Source organism: Colletes gigas, unplaced genomic scaffold, assembly GCF_013123115.1.
Source record: "Colletes gigas isolate AHSC1104 unplaced genomic scaffold, ASM1312311v1 Colletes_gigas_Sc00031, whole genome shotgun sequence".
Lineage (NCBI taxonomy): Eukaryota > Metazoa > Arthropoda > Insecta > Hymenoptera > Colletidae > Colletes > Colletes gigas.
This window is the reverse complement of record NW_025106660.1, coordinates 2,282,804-2,304,498: the sequence shown is the minus strand read 5'-3', so window position 1 is coordinate 2,304,498 and position 21,695 is coordinate 2,282,804. Positions and strand designations below refer to the sequence as shown.

The following is a 21,695-nucleotide window of genomic DNA, read 5'->3' as shown; positions in this document are numbered from 1 at the left end:
CTTCCGTCAACGGTTTTTTCCTTGCGAAGAGAGGCAGAGGCAGAGAGAACAGCGTTCTCACACGGGCGACGTGGCTCACGGACGAGCCGGCTTGGTATTTCCACATCCGATCCAGTATAGCCGGGGCGCGGAGAGCACAGAGTCAATTTTCTTCTTCTCGCCGAACACGACCACTCCCCAACTAGCTAGATTGGAAAGAAACATCACACACACTCTTTCCTCTCACACCCTGGCATCTCCTGCATTTGCTGAGTTCCCCCTCTCGGTGTACCGATAAAGATGTTGTTTGCTGCTGCTGCTGATGCCGGTTTGCTGCTGGGTGTTGGGCTGCTTTTTTTACTGCTCTCCGATGTTGTCTTCTTGTACCCCCGTTCCCCTATCAAACCCTTGCCAGAGTATTCACGATGGGAGGAAGAAGAAAGAGGAGGAGAAGGTAGGATTGGGAGAGAGAGAGGCCGGGGCTGCTGCGTTTCGTCCTGGATCCGCTAGTGGACTCGTCGGTAAGGCAACCTAGCAGATCCTGCCTTAGACGCCGGAGGGGACGAAAGACCACGCAACGAAGACCGTATATATACAAACGGAAGGCGAATGGAGCACTTGCGAGAACCACGAGAGGCACAAGGCCACCTGCTGGCCAACGTGACGCAACGTACAATGGGCGCTAGAAACGTATTCCCGCGACAGATGTTTAGCCGCAAACCTTACTCACGCTTATGACGCGTGTGGCGCGCGATCATTATTTCGCAATATGGTCGACCGTCGAGCGTCGCGATCGGACATTTATCGATTAAATTTCTTTACGAATCGTGCGAAAGGTCGTCCGTCGCGCTGCACGAGAAAAGAAAAATATATTCGATAATTCAATTATATACCTCAATAATCCACAGTTGTAAAAGTTTTTCAATTTGTTAAAGTTTTTGATCGAATCTCGGAACTTTATGAAACCAATTTCACGAAAAATTCCTGTTTGTTTCCCATACGAATGCCGAATGAAATATTCGAATCCTGTTGGAACGATCGATGAAACGCGGTATCGGTAACGCGATAAATCAACAAAAATAAACGGCCTCCAGGGCGCGCTTTCCTGACGGTCTCGCGGCTAGATTTTTTCTCGTTCGAAGGGTAATTCGATCCTGTTTACCCGCTGATTCGCGGTCGCGTATCCCGTCGGGTATCCGCGAGACATTCAATCTCGTACGATTGATTCTCGATTTCTCGAGTTTCACCGGAGGCCGGGCGGACACGCGCCTCCGCGGCGGAATATATTTGTGACCCGGCCATTCTCGAGAACGCCTCGCGTCGACCCTGCTGAACAAGGAACGGACCTGACCCGCTCCGTTTGATCGACCGGTCATGAACATCGAGGGTAAAGTCGCGCTCGTCACCGGCGGGGCGAACGGAATTGGCTTCTGCACCGCCCGGAAGCTTCTTCGAAACGGGGCCAAGGTAAATTTCTACTGATAATGGAAATTCCAACGGTTCGAATCGGTACTCCTTGGACGAGGACTCGAACGAATTATCGATCGTGTTCGTTCTCGCTTTCAGGCGGTAGCTTTGCTAGATCTGAACGATTCCGGCGGCGGAAGCGCAGCCGCGGACCTGAACGATGAATTTGGAAAGGATCGAACGATTTTCGTCGCCTGTGACGTCTCCAAGAACGAACAGCTGAAAGGTAGTTTCATTATTAATTATCTATTATTACGATCTCATCGACGGACAATTCTTATAGAAAATTTCTGACACGTTCGTACCATTTGCATTTTTTTTTTTTTTTTGTTATCGACTATTTTGATTTTAAATAGAAAATGTGAACCGTTTGTTACTTTGAGAGTGGCGTAAGTCCATTTATATTCAAATCGAGATATTGTAGGGTTGGCGTTGGATTAAATTTAAAAATATGGATAACAGATGACGTAGTGGAATAATGTTTTTGGATTTCTAAGGGTCTCAAATTTATCATCCCAATTAGCATAATTAATATTAAAAGTCCCTTGAAATAAAAATGAATATTCAACTTTCATTCTTTATTAAATAATTTTTACATTAAAATTAACATTGTTTCATTAATTATTATTCAGTCTTCTCCAGTTTGTGTATGCGAGAGGGATTTAAAATAACTATGTGTAGGTGGTATATAATGTAATAAATCCATTAAATTCTTGTATTTTAGGTTTGTGAGTGGTCTCGTTGTTTTGTGTAGTGACGCCAACTTGATATTATTAAAGTTTTCCGGTCTTCCTCGTTGCGGTAGTAAATCCAATGTTTTGTAGAATAACTTATATGGATCGCTTCTCAAAAATCTCATCCAACATATCTTAAACTTTACTCTTTTACCGTCAGTATTTTTTCATTTCACATTGATAATTCAACTGGTACTTTGATAATAAAAATGCTGGGATCTCATAAAATTTTATTGCATAATATTTTCCATATCCATTTGAAACTCTCACAATGGGACTTACGCCACTTTCAAAATAAACTTTTTTCTAAGCAAATTTTCGTGTTGCAGAATTTTAGTGATTTTAAATATATTAGTAACAAGTTGCTTCAGAATGAAAAGATCATGTAAAAATGTAACTATGTATTAAAGTTGCTAACTCTATTTTTTTGGAAAATGGACTTACGCCACTTTCAAAATACACGGCTCATGTACTTAGCGTAGATACCTTTTTAAAGGACAGAATTACGCGATGTAGTAGCGATAGCTTTACATGGCTGGATTTCATAATAACTATCAATGAATTTATGGTTGTGTACAGAGTCGTTCAAGAAAGTTATCGACGCTTACAAGACCCTGGACATTGTCCTAAACATCGCGGGCATCATGGACGACGCTGATTGGGAAATTATGGTCGACGTTAATTATGTAAGCTGCTCGATATTATGTGATTCGCTGGCGGCCCGTAAACAACGAATACGGCTAAGAAATGAAAGAACATTTGTGTATAACGCCACAAGCAAGTTATTGTTGTCATTCAAATAAATGAAAATTAATTCAGAATTAAGTGATCGTTTCTAATAAAAATATATGTAACCAGTATTAATACAAATATTGCCGTAGTTGTTACGTTGTTCTATAATTTTTAATTACGTTACGAGTCTCCTTTGTTACTCTTTTGCGCGATACTTAAAATGCTCTGTGTTTCGTGTTAGAAAGGCATAGTTTACGGTACGATTTTGGGACTGCATTCTATGGGGAAATACAAAGGCGGCAATGGCGGAACGATAGTGAATATGTCATCCGTGGCTGGCCTCGAAGGGATTCCGATAGCACCGATTTATGGCGGAACACAGTACGCGATCGTTGGATTCACTCAATCATTGAAGGTAAATAAAAATGAAAATTCACGGAAAAATAAAAATTAACGCATAATATTGTTTCGTATTTAAGTAATCCACTGTGAACGTTAAAAAAAAATCGATCGTTTGTTCTTTGCGTTTCCTATGCAATAAAGTTTAATAAAAATTGTTGAAGTTACACTAATGTTGTGTAAATTAAAAATAAAGAAGACACATTTAGAGTTTGATTCTTACCTTTAGTCTCTCCTTTTTTATTTACGAGAAGAAATGGGTAATTAATATGCGAATTTACCTCCACCAGGCTGAACGATCAATGGTCCCCTACGAAAATATAATTTAATAATTATTCCAATGATATTTTTTTTTTTTTGTATAAAATTATACGATTAATTCAACAGCATTATTACGAGAAAACTGGCGTACGTATGTTGACGATATGTCCCGGCCTGACGACCACAGCAATGGCTGCCAGATTCATGTCCACTAAAGAGCACGCTATGGACCTCCTCGACGAAGAAATGGCGGCATTGGCGATGACCACCATGCAAAAACAACCGTAAGAAAACAATTCCTTGACATTATTCTATCTCGATCGTGACACTCGATTACACGGGACGAAAATTCGATCAATTTATTTACGATTACGATCGAACATTTTAATCTTCGATGAGAGAACTCTATAATAGTAATTTACCAAAGATATTAAATATACCGAAAAATATTTCACCGTTTTTGGGAAACAAAAGATATGAGCGATAAAAATCATTTCGGGGCATTCAATATTTACTCTGTAATTAGGTTTATCAAAGATAGCAAATGCGAGTTATGAAGTTTGTTTAAGGGGACGTAATACCTTAAGTAAGTACCTAAAATATCGTTCACGGTGATTTGTAATTACTATGTATAAAGTCCAAGGTCGAAGTAATTACATGAAATTAATTGAAACTGCATATCTTAAAGGCAATTAAATATCGTTATAAACACTGCCAGGGAACTCTCGCATCATCAGTGAGGAAGTTGAACCATTTGTGCAACGTTGCACAAAGATAGCGATAATTAATATATTTTATCGTTAAAATACTTGTTATCAGGCCGGAGCACGTGGCGAGCGCGATCATCCAATTGATCGGGAAGGGAGAGAACGGGGCAATTTTCGTGAGCGAAAATAACCAAGCACCGTACGCCATCGAAGTACCTGGCTATGCTAACCTGAAGGTCACCGCATGAAGATCAAGGAAAAACGAACGATTCTCGATCACAAAAGCATCCCTCCTCTAGATCAGACATAAATATTAAACACTTAATTTCGCGACTCAAAAGTTACAAAAACTGTGTAACATCCAACACCTATGTAAAAACTTTAAAAAATTAAGAAGTAAGAGAAAGTAATACAACATTGCAGCTATCTATGTATGTATACATGTGTCTTCGAGAATAATTAAGATGAACAACGGGGGAATCACGTGGCTCGATAACAACCCAATTTGAGAGCAATTAACTTTCGGAGATACGCATTCCGTTTAAATTTTCCGTTAAGAGGTATCGCGACTCATTCTTCGGCCACGAACCCATCCGTAAGCATTGAGATCTATTCTTATCGCGGTGAGTTTTACTCTGGAAATGAAATTCCTTGTCGTAGAAATCGATTCTACGAACGCCGGTTTAATTTACAGAACACCGAACAACCAATCGACAACACGAATAATTAAATGATAATAATAACATTTTTAAACACGATCAAATTATATAGTTTGAGTACACGATAAGTACCGAAGCTTGTTTCGGATTGGAAGTGCTATAATTGACGAGAACATTTGAAAGAAACTGTAACCAATTAATCTCGATTTAAAATAAAAACACAATGATTCGAATAAAAGCCTTTTCTTTTATCTCAATTTGACTCGATGTACGCTTTAAAATAAAATTTACATGTAAACATAGAAATTTCGTTTACAGACCATGGACAACATTAAGAACAAGAATGTTTTGATCACTGGCGCCGCCAAGGGACTCGGATTGGCGTTTGCGCAAAATCTACTGCAAAATGGAGCGAAGGTGGATTTCCCCGAAATTGAATAACACTGCACGGACTAAATTTCACTGGAATACTCTTAACGCGATTTTCAGGCAGTTGCCATTCTCGATTTGAGCACCTCGCCCGGCGAAAAGACGGCAGCCACTTTGGAAAAGGAATTCGGAAAAGGAAAAGCAATATTTTTCCCCTGCGACGTAAGCAACACCAAACAATTCGAAGGCACGTTTAACGAATTTTTTTTCTCGAAAGCGCGTAGGATTTTGGGGGTATATCTATCCACCAAAAATGATTGCAATTAACCCCTGAAACTGAAAATAATTTTTTCAGAACGATTTGAAATTTTTTAATTTTGTCGAAAAATTTGCTCGCCTTCCTGAATTTTTTTCTCGAAACTGGTTAGGATTTCGAGGGTATGTCTATCCACCAAAAATGATTGTAATCGACCCCTGAAACTGAAAATAAATTTTTCAGAACGATTTGAAATTTTTTAATTTTGTCGAAAAATTTGCCCACCTTCCTGAATTTTTTTCTCGAAACTGGTTAGGATTTCGAGGGTACGTCTGTTCACCAAAAATTATTGTGATTGACCCCCGGAATCAAAAATAATTTTTTTAGAACGATTTGAAATTTTTTTTTTTTTCGTCGAATTTAAGCACCTACCGTCGATTTTTCCTAAAGATTCTTGATTTTTTATTTTTAATAAATTTGTTTGGCGTCCTACGGAAATTTTGTCTAATACTTTTTTGTAGCTACCCATGAGCTCTAATTCGGAAAAAAGTTTCATTGAAATGTATTCGCTATTGCAGGAGTTATGGCTGTTTGAAAATTGGACCATTTTTATGTGGTTTTCTCACTTTACGGGGTCAAGGAACAACTTTTTCAATAGTGTTAGAATTTCTACATATTCTTCGGCAAAATACTCGTCGTTTGCCGGTTGAAACATTAAAATCGTCCAATCCGTTCAGAAGTTATGATGTTTTAAAGATATGCATGAAATTTCGAGGGCCTCACATTATAGTTTCGCTAAGGAATTTTTTCCTCGAAAGTGCGTGGGAATTCGAGGGTATGTCTATTCACCAAAAATGATTGCAATCAACCCCCGCAACCAAAAATAATTTTTCCAATAGAATTTGAAATTTTTTTTTCACCGAAAAATTTTAGCAGCTCCGCAGTCCTCTTCCGACTCTGGAACAATACAAACACATATTTATCTTAGAATTCTAAATAAAAAATTATACATTTTTGAACTAGTTTTATCTCTAATTCCTAGAGATTCTATTATTTTCGAAAACTGACGAAACTACCAAAGACTGACTTTATTTTATTTCCCTTTTTTTATAGAAACCTTCAAAAGGGTTGTAGACACTCTGGGTAACATAGACATTCTCATCAACAACGCCGGAATATGTTTTGATAGAAAATGGGAACAGACTCTCCGTTTGAATATTGCAAGTACAACTCATCGAACACAACTTTTGGAAGTTTGACCAAAGAAACCATTAGACACGCAGTATAATTGCATCTGTGCAACAACATGGCGAATTTTTGCAGCTGGAATCGGCTCGCTTTAGCGTTTCTAGAAAAGTACTGCTGGTCTAACGGAAGAATGATCAGACTCTGTGTACTGTGCAGGACTAATCGCCATTATGTAACCTGCTTGGTACCTCGCTGTGACCTAAAAATAATATTTACTTCAGTATCTCTCTTACAAAAAACAATGGAATCCTGACGCATATCGTTGGATATTTATTCCTCTTGGCTCTAAGTTCCAATTGCTCTTAGTAAAAGAAATTCACACAAATGGTTAAATGTTCGGCTGGGATGAGGTTGAAACTTATTGCGTTTTTTTTTACTAGTTATTGGTTCAGTCGCGTAACATGAAATAATTAAACATTCAGGGTGGCGTGATCCAAGGTTCTTTGCTCGCCATTGACCACATGGGCAAACACAAGGGCGGCAAAGGCGGCGTGATAGCGAATGTCGCGTCGATTGCGGGTCTACTTGTCTTGCACAAGAGCCCGGTATATTGTTCTACTAAACATGCAGTCGTTGGATTCAGTCGTTGCTTGCAGGTAAATGTCCTGAGTGATTCGACCACTGGAAAAAGCGAAGCAAAATGAATTCGATCGACCCGTAAATTTACTGTTACATTTTCAGGATAACTACGGTCAAACCGGCGTTCGTGCCCTCGTGTTGTGTCCTGGCTTCACCGACACGTCGATCCTGAAAAATATAAGTCAAAAAGGGCTTGATTTCATCGATAATGATGCAAACAAGACATTTTATGATTACACGTTGCAGTCGTAAGTAAACGTTTATTCCCTACCTTCGCGCATTATTTTCCTACTTTTTACTTCGTCAGGGCCGACCACGTGGGAAAGGCCATGGTGGGTCTGATTCAGAAAGGAGGAAACGCTGGTATTTGGGTCGTCGAGAATGCAGAACCACCCTACGCCGTTGAAATTCCTCCTGCCAAGCGGGTGGACATACCTCAGTGAAAACAAATGTACCGTTTAATATCTCGATTATAAAACTTTAACTGTGCTATTGGTGAATCGATCTCTATTTTACACATTTGTCATACAAGGTACCTTGTAACTCCGTTATTTTGGCAGATTTTACCTAAAAATTTAGTCACCTCGTCCTTGAAATATGCACGAAATATATTTGGAAACTGTTACGGGTGAATCCCCTCCCTTGACAGAAATAAATTTCTTCTTTGGTACGAACAAGTACTTATCGGTGTCTGATTTCACTCGCATAGTTTTATTTAGGCGTGTTAGAATGTGAACCTTGAGATTTGTATTTCAAGGATTGGTAAAATCAAGACGTAGAACAATCAGCGTAATATGGATTTAGTAATCTCTTATATTCAGAACGTAAATACAAAAAGTATCTTTGAAGATAGTCGGAGATGTGACTTGTTTTGCATAAAAATCCGATAAGCATAATCTATAAGCTTCTCCATATTAATCTAATCGCTCGAGTTAGGAACAACTGAAAATATTTATAGACATCTTGAGCGATACTACCAAACGTATACATGCATATTTATGTGCACGGTCTGTCTCACAAGTATCAATGATTTCTAGTAAAACAATAATTATTATCGATTATTATGAATACGTCCCTTTTTATAGAAGCTTTTAAAACGATAGTATAAAAAAAAAACAGCAATTGAAGCCATCCGAGTCATTATTATTACAACGTTTGTATGCTAATAAAAATATTTCACACGTATATTAAAAATAGACACTTTACTGCCTTCAGCTTTGCCTCAACGCATAACGTAGTGGGTTTTTATACTTCCAATGGTCCGATGTGAAAGAAATCAGAATTTTTTGGAAGGCTAGAAGAACTTACTGAATAATAGAGAATATGATTTCAAGCAAAACATCTAATCAGTTTCGAGAGAAATGATTCAACTATTCCAATCGAGATTAAGTAACTTCGTCGATTACTTTACGAATAATAATCAAATTTATTTCAGTCTCGATAAACTTTCTGCAACTAATGAAAATGCTTCGACAGCAATTCTCTTTTGTCTCTTAACTATCTTTTCAATAATTTTCTCCCGGAATAGATGCAATGATTCGACAAAATTTTAATTCTCGCAGTAGTTTGCATCCATTCGTCGAGCTCGAATATTTATTACATATATACTAATTAGCAGACTTTGCTCTATCGTTAACTTTTTTTTACGTTGAGAGTACGACTTTCGTTGCTATTTCACGCGAAACTGTCGAAACTGCGTTCCAGTAACGCTTCGTTCCTCAAATCTTCGTAAGTTGGTGCATCGATGCGATGGTAAACGCAGAGAATTCGCGACTAAAGAGACCGCTATACTTTTGTTATCGTTTCAAGCTTAGTCTTAACATTTCAAGAACTTTCTAAATAAGTTTTTTGATCGTCGATTCGAAATTTCAACGAAATATGATTTTTAGAGCATGGACAACATTAAGAACAAGTCTGCCGTGATCACAGGAGCCGCCAGAGGACTTGGTTACGCGTTTGCACAGATACTGCTGCAAAATGGAGCAAGGGTGAGCTTTCCTTAGAAATTAATTAGATTTCTCTGTTACGATACTTGTACGATAGCTTGTTTAAAGTGACTTCAATGAACTTACGTTGGATAGTTTAAAATTCTTGGTCCGATTTCCAGGTGGTGGCCATTCTAGATTTGACCTCTTCGTCAGGTCAGGCGTCGGCGGCCACTTTGGAGAAAGAGTTCGGGAAAGGGAGAGCGGTGTTCTTCCCTTGCGATGTGTCCAACAGAGAACAATTCAAAGGTACTTCGTTATTACACAAATGCTCTTTCAGACATATAAATTATTCCAATAACTCTCAAACTTCTTCTTCTTCACCTACTCTTCCATAAAAATACTGTAATGGTTCGTACAGATCGTTTCTTAGCAATTTAATTTTACTTTCACAATTCATCTTTCCATAGAAACGTTCAGGAGAGTTGTGAACGCTTTCAAAGGCGTGGATATTTTCATTAACAACGCTGGTGTATACGACGAACTGAATTGGGAGAGGACTCTTCGTATAAATGTTGTAAGTATAATATTCTGTTATATCAGTGGATCCAAAGAATATTTATGATATTTTTCTTGCTTGTAATGGTCATCGTTTGTCGTTCTGCCTCCGTGAAAAGGTAATAGAATGCTTTGGTTTTACGACATGAAATAATTTCGATTCCAGGGTGGAGTGATCCATGGATCGTTGTTGGCCATAGATCACATGGGCAAACACAAGGGTGGCAAAGGTGGTATCGTGGTGAATATTTCGTCGCTTGCTGGCTTGTTGAACCTACCTATAAGCCCGGTCTACTCTTCCGTCAAACAGAACGTCATCTCGTTCAGTCAGTGTTTACAGGTAAATTCCATCGTTCTGAGATCAATAGAATTAATCGGAATAATAATAAGTGTGCTCCTTCTGTTCATTTATTTACCTGTAATTCTCTTCTGATAAAGTAACGTTTAAATTTCTATGAACTATAATGAATAAAAAAAACTTACAGGCGAGTTTTGAGACCACCGGCGTTCATGTAATGGTGCTGTGCCCTGGCCTGACGGAAACGACGATCACGGACGACGCGTCGATGAAGTCGTTCGATTTTATCGATTTCGCCTCGTGGATGGAGAAGCTGAATGCTGCAAGCCATCAGAAGCAATCGTTAGTAAACATTTATTCACGATATTCTGTACTCTTAATAACGAACTCTCATTTTTTACTCGATCAGAGTGGGCAATGTGGCTCGAGCCCTGGTCACTCTGATCCAGAAAGGCGAAAATGGCGCCGTTTGGGTCACCGAGAACGAACAACCACCCTATGGCATCGACTTCCCCCCTATCAGTACCGTGGACCTCCATTTATGAAGACAACTGCTTACTTTATTTAATTACCGATACACTCCACATACGATATTAAAATCCATACTGTATTACGAACGAAATAAAATAAAAGCAATTGTATCGTAAGTTGTAACGATCGTCTTCAATTCCTCTTCTGTATTTTTCATCATGAGTCACAATTTACGACCTAGTTTTTAACACATTCGTTGCGTGATTTTTCCGCTCCGTTCATCGACACAATAATACGTAATCGAAATTATGTCATTCGTGGATTTTGTTTTCTCGATTCTTTTTATTCGCATCGTCGACTAACTGATTTACACTCGTACCAATGTTTCGTTTTTTTCTGGGCGTAACGCAATCTTATCGTCAGCTTTTCATGTATTCGACGATGACCTGGGTAATGGTCGAAGCCATTCATATTCGTCTTGCGCAAAGATACTGTATCTAAAGAAGAAGATCGAACGAATGCTTCGATCGCTATGGAAAAACCCTTAATTATCAATTAATATTTGTTTTTACTCTCTTCCTCTTGTCTGCACGAAAGATAAGCGACCAAGGGATACGTTCTTTTACGATAATATGCAACTCTTGAATATTAATAAAAGATATCTGCAACGTTATATATAGAAATATATGGATTTTATGATTTCTTGTATTTCTTAACGCACGTTTATTCAATAGCGATTGCAAATAGATATTATTGTTAGTTTTAAAAGGTTCCCGTATATAAAATGTGCAAGTAACTCTCAAATCTTTTTTTCGAGCAAGTTACACCAAAGTGAGAAATAAGGAAGATAAGTGGGTTTTCTAATCGTATAATTTCGTTGTGTAACTACTTTTAACGAGGTTCATCGTAGACTGTCTCTACTCGTTTCGTCGTTGTTTACTTGACGAAAATAGAAATGTATCAAGATATATTATCGTTTTTGTAACATGTTACTTCATTCAACATTCGTCCTACAGACCGAAGACCTGCGGATATAAATATTCAGCCTAATTTTCACGACAACAGAAACGACGCTACGTTCTTCGACAACGTGTCTAAACGCGATCAGTCAGAAACACGATCATTAATTCGTCAGAATATGGAGAACGTTAAGGGCAAGACTGTTTTGATCACCGGCGCCGCCATTGGGATAGGATACTCGATCGCGCAGAAACTGTTGCAAAATGGAGCTAGGGTAAATATTGAAAAGTTTCTAGTGAAAAGTTCAATGGATTTCTCGCGTATAATTTTGTCAAACTCAAATGGCCGCGTCGAAATTTTTAGGCTGTCGCGGTTGTCGATTTGAGCACCTCGTCTGGCCTGAAATCCGCGAGCAATTTGGAAAAGGAGTTCGGGGCAGGAAAAGCAACGTTTTTCCCGTGCGATGTGACCAACACCAAACAATTCGAAGGTATAGTTTCTCACCTTGCATCCCTTTTCACCGTTTCGCGATTTTATTTTATCGCCTCCTTTTCGCAGAGACTTTCAAGGAGGTCGTGAAAGCTTTCCAGGGTGTGGACATTGTTATTAACAACGCTGGAATATTTAATGACCAAGCCTGGGAACAGACGATCGATCTAAACATCGTAAGTACTTTTTTTTAGTGTTACCAATAACGCCTCGATAAAACGTAAAAGATCGTCGCGTTTTAACGAGGTAGTGGCGTTTACGAGGGATCATTTTTACGAATGAGACTGTTGATTTCTTTCTGAATAATTCAAAACGATCTTAATTTCAGAGTGGCGTCGTTCAAGGCTCGCTTCTCGCCGTGAATCACATGGGTAAACACAAGGGTGGCAAAGGAGGAGTCATAGTGAACGTTGCATCGATCATTGGCCTGTCGATCTTCCCAGGATGCCCAGTATATTGCGCAAGCAAGCACGCCGTGGTCGCGTTCAGTCGTTCTTTGCAGGTAAATTTTATTAAATTCTTAATAACATATGCACTCTCGATATAAATTTTTCGTAATTCGTTCTTTCAGGAGCACCACCATAAGACTGGCGTTCGAGTTTTGGTGTTGTGCCCTGGCTTCACGAATACTACGTTGCTGGCTACCTACCAGACGAAGATGCTCGATTTCGTCAGTAACACGGACGTTCAGAAATTGGTCAGCGACCATCCGTTGCAGTCGTGAGTAAAAATTAATTTCTTGCATCGATAACGAACGATTCTTTTTCTTCGAAATTTATATTCCTATTCTTGTTTCGTCAGGGCCGAAAACGTGGCGAATGCTTTGGTCAGTCTCGTCCAGAATGGTCAGAACGGAGCTGTCTGGGTCAGTGAAGGCGGAGAACCGCCGTACGATGTCGAATTCCCGCCAGTCAAGAAGGTGAATCACTGAGGACGTTAAACGAACAAAATTATGCACGTTAATCGATGGAGAACCATTTGTATTTTTACATTAATTTATATTAGAATATTGTTCCATTTAAATAAATTACAAACACCGAAAGTTTACCATCGAATTTGAGATACCTGTCCTCGTAATATACGTGATAAAATTTCCAGCTGTTGATGATACTAACGGATTAACAACGAATTCTAAGTACCGTCTTAATCAATATTTGAACAATCTTGTACGAAACGCGTAACTCAAAATATTCACGATAACGAGACGCGAATAAATAAATTAAACGATAAATATTTTGTGTGTTTTAATGTTTCGTTGTGTAACTTGTCTTATCGAGATATACTATTTTTGTTATTATCACGAAAAAAGAAAGGGGGGGCGTTTTAACGCAGTCGCGTACGATAAACAGCAACATATCAACAAGCAACACTCGTGTTTTCTATTTAATTTGGCTAGCCGCTGCAAGCTTTCCATTCTTCGTTTGGTAACGAAACGGCTACTACCAGCTCGGTGAGTCGAAACGAACGCTAATTTCTTTCAGTTTCGCGTATCGACATCGAACATTCTTCTTTCCTTTAAATCGATCAAGAATCTAAAAATTTCGAAGACTTCGACTGAGTTTTAAGAATTTTAAAGTTAAAATATATTACGAGTTTATTCGCAGACCATGGACAACATTAAGAACAAGAACGTTTTGATCACGGGTGCTGCCAGTGGACTTGGATACACGTACGCGCAACGAATGCTGGAAAATGGAGCGAAAGTGAATTTTTTTATTAACGCCGGATGAATTTTTCGTTTATAAATTTCGAAAGTGTCGCTGAAATACTATTATGGTTTTTAGACTGTCGCCATTTTGGATTTGAGCACCTCGCCCGGCGCCGCGTCGGCAGCCAATTTGGAAAAGCAATTTGGAAAAGGCAAAGCTACGTTCCACCCTTGCGACGTCACCAACACCCAACAATTCGAAGGTTTATAAACTGTTCGAACAAACGAGATCTACTATTTAGTTAAAATCTAATATCAAACGTGAACGATTCCCACTTGTTTTTAGTGTTCTTATTATATTCAGAGTCTAGGAAAGTGTTGAGAAACGAATTTCATTTTATCGCTTTCTTTTCCCAGACACCTTCAAGAAAGCTGTAAGCGCTCTCAATGGCGTGGACATTGTCATCAACAATGCTGGTATGCTCAACGAGAAAAAATGGGAACAGATGATCCGTCTGAATGTTGTAAGTACAATGCAATCAAATACATTTGAATAAGCTCGAATCTTTTAAAATTACAATATCCAGACTGATTAGAAACGATTCATAATTAAGAAACGAAGTGGATGATTTTTCTAGTTGACTAACTCTGAAATACTATAACGTTCTGCAGTAATTTAATAATAACATTCGCTTGGAAACGTGTTCTTTTTTTTGCTGGTTACTAGTTATTGCTTCAGTCGCGTAACATGCGAAAATTAAAATTTCAGGGTGGCGTGATCCACGGTTCTTTGCTCGCTATGGACGCCATGGGCAAACACAAGGGCGGCAAGGGAGGTATCTTGGTTAATATCGCGTCCATTGTGAGTCTCAAGATCTACCCAGTGTTTCCAGCGTATTGCTCCAGCAAACACGATGTGCTCGCGTACAGTCGCGGTTTGCAGGTGAATTTACAAAACAATTATATACGATTGAAAGTTTGAACAGTGTCGAATGTAATTTTTCACTAATCCTCGTGTTTGTAATTATCATTCCAGTCAAGCTATGAGAAGACTGGAGTCCAAGTTCTCGTCATGTGTCCCGGAGTCACAACAACATCACTGTTCGACGAAATGGAGGCAGCGACTCCCGACTTTATCGACCTAGAGGAGCTTCGAACGACCATGAAGAACCTGCCATCGCAGACGTGAGTTTGTCTGAAACAGAATTTTAGTAACTTGACGATGGATCGTGCACTGTTTCCTTACTTTTTATCCGTCCAGGGTCGAAAACGTGGGAACCGCCATGGTGGGTCTGATCCAGAAAGGAGGAAACGGGGCTGTTTGGGTCAGCGAGGCTGGAGAACAACCATACGCCGTCGAGTTCCCGCCTTTCAAAAAAGTGAATCTCAAGCTATGAAGACGAATTCTCCAACGCATCTGCAAAAATATACGCAAAACGATCGAATGAGCAAAATTGTTCTTGTAAAAAACTATGGAAATTTTAGAGAGTAACTTTTACTTTGGACTCGCATCGAAACTTTTTTCACTTAATTTTGCAACTTTTACATTTGTCCACTGTCTCATTTCGATTAAAATCTAGAAAATGTTTGTGGAACAAAGAGACGAACGAAATTGTAATTGTAACGATCCGTACTTACGAACCAATTTTTATTAAAAATTGAATGTCCGTTTGGAAGCTCAGAATGTTATTTAACGAATAATATCTCTGATGAAATGATTTTTAAATATCGCCATTGCGTGGAGTTCGTTCTCTGTTTTGTAAGGAAGTCGAAAGAGAGTATGAAACGACTGAACTGTTTTCGTAGTAAATATATTGCAATAGAAATTAAATTTACTGTCTACAACAACGTCTCTCGATTCATTTTAATTCCTACTGTAATAGAAAATAAGTCTCGATATATTCCACCGGATTTATAATTTTTTTAATCAGCATCCTCGAACAATCTCCTAAAGTTCAGGTTCTTTAAATGGAATTTTTTTAAATGCAAATTTAAAATTTGATAATTTATAAGGTATTTCATATTCTCTGTATGCGTATACGAGAGTTCAATCTTCATCTCAAAACTCTATTTATTGTACTAGATCGCATAGCACTGATAACCGTGATTATAAGTATTAGGTAAACAAAACTATTCTTAAACACATCGGTTCTTGGTAAATTTGCGTCGCAGTGCTATTATACCGAATCTAATCTTTCCTTCTGCGGAAAATGGTGTTATCGCAACACGATAAATATTGATTTTATTTATAAAGAAGTTTTCACTGTCTAAGACGTAAATTTCCTTATGATGAACGCATCATGAAAATATTTTCATGCTAACTGTAAAACTATTCCAAAAACTTTCACACTAGCAAACGATGATAATGAAAGATGAAAATACATCTACGAAACTCTAATCCAATATACAATGTGGCTTTGTTTCCATATTGTTTTCACAATTCTGTTCAAGAATCATATCGATTTCCATAGTGAGAAAATCGGTTTTCGTTCGGATCAACCGTTCGACGCGTTTGTTTTTTGGCGGGAATATCGAGGCTTCCGGAAGCCGGCGAGAGATCAAGGGGCGAATTGTGTTGCAACGCCGATAGAAAGAGACTCGAGCGTCCGCGAATTCGAAACGTCATGGCGCTGGAGGTCGAAGATCGCGATACGCGAGCCGGGAGGTTTCTTCCATATCAACTCGAAGAAGAGCATCGAGAAACGAACGGCCACCAGTGACAACCGAGACGTTGCTTGTCTTGTCGTTCGGTTCTCGCTTCCCGTCGACTAAACCTCTCACCCTAATTCGCTCGAGGTGGCCATCTTCTTGTAAATGAACGCGTCGAACCGACGACCAGCAGTGAATGTCCCTCCAAGCTGCTCCACAAACGTTACGAGGGTAATTCGGTTCCGAAACTATAATCTTCTTCCTTGAAAAGGTGAACAAGCATCCGTGAATCATCTTTCGTCACAATATTCTTTTTGGAGCCGCTTAAAAGGGTATTAGAGCGTCGAGTGAGTGTGATCTTTAAAAACGAATCTAAAATAATTTCAATAGCTTTCAAAATGGTCTCTTTCTGTTCGTACCCACGACGTTTCTCTATTTTTGGGAACAGAGGAGTGTTTCGAGAGTCCTCGAGGAGTGTCCAATCGTTCTTTGAGGGGGAAAAGGATACGGTCGAATCGAAATCATGCAGATCAAGGATAAAAGAGCGATCGTGACAGGAGCTGCGAGTGGCTTGGGTCTGACCATTAGCAGAGAGCTGCTGCGAAATGGCGTCGCTGTAAGTTGTGTTAATGGTCACGGGGGGGGGATCCGCGACTTATCTGAACGAGATAAAATTCATGTGAATGCATCGGAGACACGTTTTTAAGAACGTATACTGACGTCAGAAAAACATGATCGCGTTACTATGAATGCACCGAAGCCATCAACGTCGTATCTAAAAATTTAACGAGGAGAGGGGCACGATTAAAAATAACGGGGACAAATACGTCACGATACTTTCCTACGTTTTACAAAATTTTTAGTAGATAATATAGAATGGAATTTTATTTGTACGATTTACGATCGTAAGAATGGGGTTTCAGATGGTCGCCATGATAGACATTCGCGAGACCCATGGGATGCAAGCGATGAACACGCTGAACGCGGAATTCGGTCGCAATCGAGCTGTGTTCTTTCGTTGCGACGTCGCCAACAATTCCGAATTCGACGGTAATTATAAACAAACTAAAATTTCATTACAAAACGAACGATCCTCCGCGACAGACGCTGCGGTATCATCCGAATATGATTTTTATATCTTCGCGGATACTGGCTATCGAACTTTATAGTTAGTCAAAACAAGCGTCGTTAATTAAGATGAAACAAAGGTCGACGTTTGTCAAACAATAAAGGAATCGTCCGTGGCCAGTGATATTCGGTTCACAGATTTTTGCTTTGGTCGAGAGACCAAGTATCATTGCGTTAAATTAAAAGAACGGAGAATATTTCGAAACCATGTTCCACGGAAGCATTTGGAGAACTATAAATATTTATCTCGCGAACGTTTATGTAATTTCTGAGAAGAACAATTGCGATTGAATTCGTTTATCTGTTACTGTGACAGAGACCTTCAAGAAAGCTGTGAGCACGCTGGGCGGTCTGCAAATTCTGGTAAACAATGCCGGCGTGATTAATGAAAGCGACTTCGCAAAAGCCATCGACGTGAACGTGGTAAGCAACAATGTTACGAAGATAGTATGTTTAAATCGAAATTGCCGCGACACGACGTTAGAATGCGTTAATCGAGGTTGATTTACCCAGACCGCCGTGATACGCGGGACGCTTCTAGGAATACAACAGATGCAAAAGGACGCCGGAGGCAAGGGTGGCGTTATCGTGAACGTTTCGTCTGTGGCTGGTCTCTGCTCGTTATCGCAACTTCCGGTGTATTCGGCCACGAAACACGCAGTGGTTAGCTTCAGCCGTTCGTTTGCTGTAAGTTTCAACTTTAACTTAAAATCAACTGACATGGGTAGTACTGTACGAATGCACATATTTTTTCTCTTTTTCCAATAAAGTATGCACTTAAAAATCTTCTAAAAATTTTCTATTATACTTGGAATACCTATTTCGTCTGTTAATTTCAGCAACCCTATCACTATCGGAGGACAGGCGTCAGGATAATAGTCCTGTGCCCCGAATTCCAGCCACTTTCGAACGATCTTCCGGAGAGAGAACCGATAAATAAATACCAACCGCAGAAGTGAGTCTCGAATGATTTCAAGTTCCAGCTGAAACGAATTTGTTTACTTTGTATCGTGACTCGTAATGGACTCTGGATATTATTGTTCTTACGGTGTTTTGTTTTCTCAGGGTGGACAGCATCGCTCACGGGCTCGTTTACGTGATCAGGTGCGCGCAAAATGGAAGCGTCTGGATCAGCGAGGACGGGAAGCCCGTTTACGAGATCCAGATGTGCGACAGTCTGCCGCAAAAATCCGACGATCTCGAGAATTAACATAGAATTAGGGGATTCTGTAAATACAATCTTAGTATTATTATTATTATAATAATTTCTGATATTCGTAATAGAATTGTAATACGAAATACATTTCTTACGGAGCTAATAAAAGTTGCGTTGATAAACAATTTGTTAATCGATTGGATAACGACATTACTATCGAGACAACGCGTTCTGTGGATGAAAAAGAACGGATTTAATATAACACATCATGGAACCACGAAAAGATTTCAAAGTCGGCGACAGACTGTCGAAATTTTATAATCGGGCCCCCCATCGGAGATTTTGGAAACCCCTCGAAGCAAAGTCCTCACGAAGCTACGAAATTCTCATTGGACCCCACATCCATAACGGCGCGATATCAGAGACCACTAGTGTTCGCGCCCGAAATGTTGTAGGTCGGATTGGAGTGATGCGATGTCGTCGTGTTGGAGAGTTTTCAAATGGTTTATTTTTAATAATAACAAAGTGGACTGTATGAATGTTTTCAAGCGCGTTGAACTGTGGGAGGAACTGTTTCCCCCGCGCTTACTTTATCAAAATGCGTTCAACTCAAGTAAAACTGCTGTACTGTTACAGACTTGTTAGTTAGACTTGTTAGACTTAGTCGGTTAACGACTGAACCGAGAATTGAAACTGGTTTGTCGGTTGACGACTGAAACTAGAATCGAAACTGGTTTGTCGGTTGACGACTGAAACTAGAATCGAAACTGGTTTGTCGGTTGACGACTGAAACTAGAATTGCCAAATGTGTCCGGAGTCCGTTTCCTCCTCAGCTTAGATCCCCTCCAAGAGGTAAACTTGGGGGTGTTTTGCAAATTCCTCTGTGGAATCGTGAGTCGATTGATTGGCCATCGACTTGGGAGAGGAGGACCCATTTTCCTGCCCCAGTTTGGCAGCAAGCTCCTCCTTCACCTCGGTGGTGGAGGAAAGTCCCAGGCCACGCTGGCGAGGGTGGCCGAGGTTTCCTCCCCAAGTCGACGGCCGCGTTAATTTATCGAGGAAGAAACGGAACTCCGGATTATCCACGCAACAAGGGGTTGCGTCTGGTCTACGTCTGTTTTTATGGCTATATTGTTCCGCGTGTCGGCGATGGCCGTTGTCGTCGGTGCCTACATTTGGCCTCGACGACCGTACCACCCGCGGAACAATATAGCCCTTCGCTGGTCAACTCGAGTGTCGCGTTTCTTTCGTTTTCCAAAAATGCTATTCTTTTACATTGACATTTGCCAGATGCGAGAGACTCGAAGACGTTTGCAACGTAGTACCGATCCCGCATCTGGCAACATAAAGGACCGGAAACAACTCGAGTTGGCCAGCGGAATGAGCGAGCTTTCGTTTACCGAACAACTAGAGATTCGATTAAACGAAAAAACTTGGACCGCTTGAACTTTGGTTCCTATCTTTTATCGGGCATTTTAATGAGTAAAAATGCGATGGTGAAAAGACGCGAGATTTGTTTAATTTCTTACGTATCTCGACGACTATTTAACAGAGTCTAAGCTAAAATTATCAATAACGAACATCTGTGAAGCTTCTTTATAGAGTCTATAACAGCATCGTAGGGAGAAAAGATTAATCTTTGTAAGAGAGTAAGAAGTTGCTAACTTTTTAATTGGAGATTTCATATTGTACAGCTGAGAAGAAATAGTGTACGATTCATTAAGTAATCTGTAGTTATCGAGGCTATTAAATGATTAAAGCCAATTATAATTCCAATCTGTATTATAATAACAGAATAAAAAAGTTGCAATTCCTTTTCCATATACTTTTTAACAGCAGCGTCAAGATGGTAGAACCTGTTCCCTGAGTTCCATTTTATCAAAAATGGCTCCACTAATAATGGTAATCCGTAGATTTTCACTGCAACGCGTTTACATAGTTGCACGCGACAGTAAAGAATCGCATTGTTGGCGAATCGTTTTGCTATGTGCACAAAACTGTACAACCGGGTCGAATAAGCGATAACCCGTCAAGCACGCTATTCAGCATTCTATGGAAACGTCGACGAGAATTAAGAATGCCACTCTGGGGGAAAAAAACATTATCTATGAAATGCGCGAATTCTGTCGTTTCAGGTTGCTTTCTCGTCTAACTTAAAGTACATACGTCCTCTTGTATCTTTACTTTGAAATTTTTCACCAAGATATCTTGGCAAGTATATTACTGTAAATTTCCAGACTCCACATTTTTATATCGATACTAAAACCGTAGAGATAACTTTTCTAAAAAATAGGATATCTTTTACAACTGTATTTTTCGAAATGGGTGTCGCCTGTCTCTAAGAGCTACGATCAATTTTGACAATTTTTTATCGAATGGTGAGAAAATATTAAACAGGGCAACTCGATAAAGACTGATTATTAAATTCTTAATAACATATGCACTCTCGATATAAATTTTTCGTAATTCGTTCTTTCAGGAGCACCACCATAAGACTGGCGTTCGAGTTTTGGTGTTGTGCCCTGGCTTCACGAATACTACGTTGCTGGCTACCTACCAGACGAAGATGCTCGATTTCGTCAGTAACACGGACGTTCAGAAATTGGTCAGCGACCATCCGTTGCAGTCGTGAGTAAAAATTAATTTCTTGCATCGATAACGAACGATTCTTTTTCTTCGAAATTTATATTCCTATTCTTGTTTCGTCAGGGCCGAAAACGTGGCGAATGCTTTGGTCAGTCTCGTCCAGAATGGTCAGAACGGAGCTGTCTGGGTCAGTGAAGGCGGAGAACCGCCGTACGATGTCGAATTCCCGCCAGTCAAGAAGGTGAATCACTGAGGACGTTAAACGAACAAAATTATGCACGTTAATCGATGGAGAACCATTTGTATTTTTACATTAATTTATATTAGAATATTGTTCCATTTAAATAAATTACAAACACCGAAAGTTTACCATCGAATTTGAGATACCTGTCCTCGTAATATACGTGATAAAATTTCCAGCTGTTGATGATACTAAC

General features: G+C 39.6%; 5 protein-coding genes across 6 annotated transcripts; all 5 read left to right on the top strand.

Moving 5' to 3' along the window:
- Nucleotides 1–1,223: 1,223 nt before the first annotated feature.
- Nucleotides 1,224–13,126, top strand: LOC122401997. Its single transcript, XM_043404486.1, has 23 exons — nt 1,224–1,446; nt 1,546–1,672; nt 2,760–2,866; nt 3,154–3,327; nt 3,699–3,856; nt 4,392–4,524; nt 5,257–5,355; nt 5,428–5,529; nt 7,234–7,407; nt 7,493–7,638; nt 7,698–7,815; nt 9,280–9,378; nt 9,498–9,624; nt 9,786–9,892; nt 10,040–10,213; nt 10,359–10,513; nt 10,581–10,693; nt 11,659–11,876; nt 11,966–12,092; nt 12,161–12,267; nt 12,420–12,593; nt 12,663–12,811; nt 12,893–13,126. Exons 1-23 carry the CDS (start codon nt 1,354–1,356, stop codon nt 13,020–13,022), a joined length of 3,111 nt encoding a protein of 1,036 aa, XP_043260421.1. The 5' UTR covers nt 1,224–1,353; the 3' UTR covers nt 13,023–13,126.
- On the top strand, nt 7,089–7,945 carry LOC122402025 (15-hydroxyprostaglandin dehydrogenase [NAD(+)]-like). Its single transcript, XM_043404526.1, has 3 exons — nt 7,089–7,407; nt 7,493–7,638; nt 7,698–7,945. Exons 1-3 carry the CDS (start codon nt 7,273–7,275, stop codon nt 7,831–7,833), a joined length of 417 nt encoding a protein of 138 aa, XP_043260461.1. The 5' UTR covers nt 7,089–7,272; the 3' UTR covers nt 7,834–7,945.
- Nucleotides 9,047–10,779, top strand: LOC122402023 (15-hydroxyprostaglandin dehydrogenase [NAD(+)]-like). 2 transcript variants are annotated; one of them, XM_043404525.1, is made up of 7 exons: nt 9,047–9,118; nt 9,280–9,378; nt 9,498–9,624; nt 9,786–9,892; nt 10,040–10,213; nt 10,359–10,513; nt 10,581–10,779. In XM_043404525.1, the coding sequence occupies exons 2-7, from the start codon at nt 9,283–9,285 to the stop codon at nt 10,714–10,716; spliced, it is 795 nt and encodes a 264-aa protein (XP_043260460.1). In that variant the 5' UTR covers nt 9,047–9,118; nt 9,280–9,282; the 3' UTR covers nt 10,717–10,779. The 2 variants fall into 2 exon arrangements, with proteins under 2 accessions (XP_043260460.1, XP_043260459.1); XM_043404524.1 differs by having other exon boundaries at nt 9,075–9,142.
- A 328-nt stretch (nt 13,127–13,454) lies between the features above and the next one.
- On the top strand, nt 13,455–15,584 carry LOC122402034 (15-hydroxyprostaglandin dehydrogenase [NAD(+)]-like). The gene is made up of 7 exons (XM_043404545.1): nt 13,455–13,541; nt 13,696–13,794; nt 13,876–14,002; nt 14,157–14,263; nt 14,509–14,682; nt 14,776–14,924; nt 15,001–15,584. Exons 2-7 carry the CDS (start codon nt 13,699–13,701, stop codon nt 15,134–15,136), a joined length of 789 nt encoding a protein of 262 aa, XP_043260480.1. The 5' UTR covers nt 13,455–13,541; nt 13,696–13,698; the 3' UTR covers nt 15,137–15,584.
- An 847-nt stretch (nt 15,585–16,431) lies between these two features.
- Nucleotides 16,432–21,523, top strand: LOC122401996 (15-hydroxyprostaglandin dehydrogenase [NAD(+)]-like). Its single transcript, XM_043404485.1, has 9 exons — nt 16,432–16,735; nt 16,837–17,004; nt 17,312–17,438; nt 17,833–17,939; nt 18,030–18,203; nt 18,356–18,471; nt 18,582–18,723; nt 21,152–21,300; nt 21,382–21,523. Exons 2-9 carry the CDS (start codon nt 16,912–16,914, stop codon nt 21,509–21,511), a joined length of 1,038 nt encoding a protein of 345 aa, XP_043260420.1. The 5' UTR covers nt 16,432–16,735; nt 16,837–16,911; the 3' UTR covers nt 21,512–21,523.
- Nucleotides 21,524–21,695: the final 172 nt, after the last annotated feature.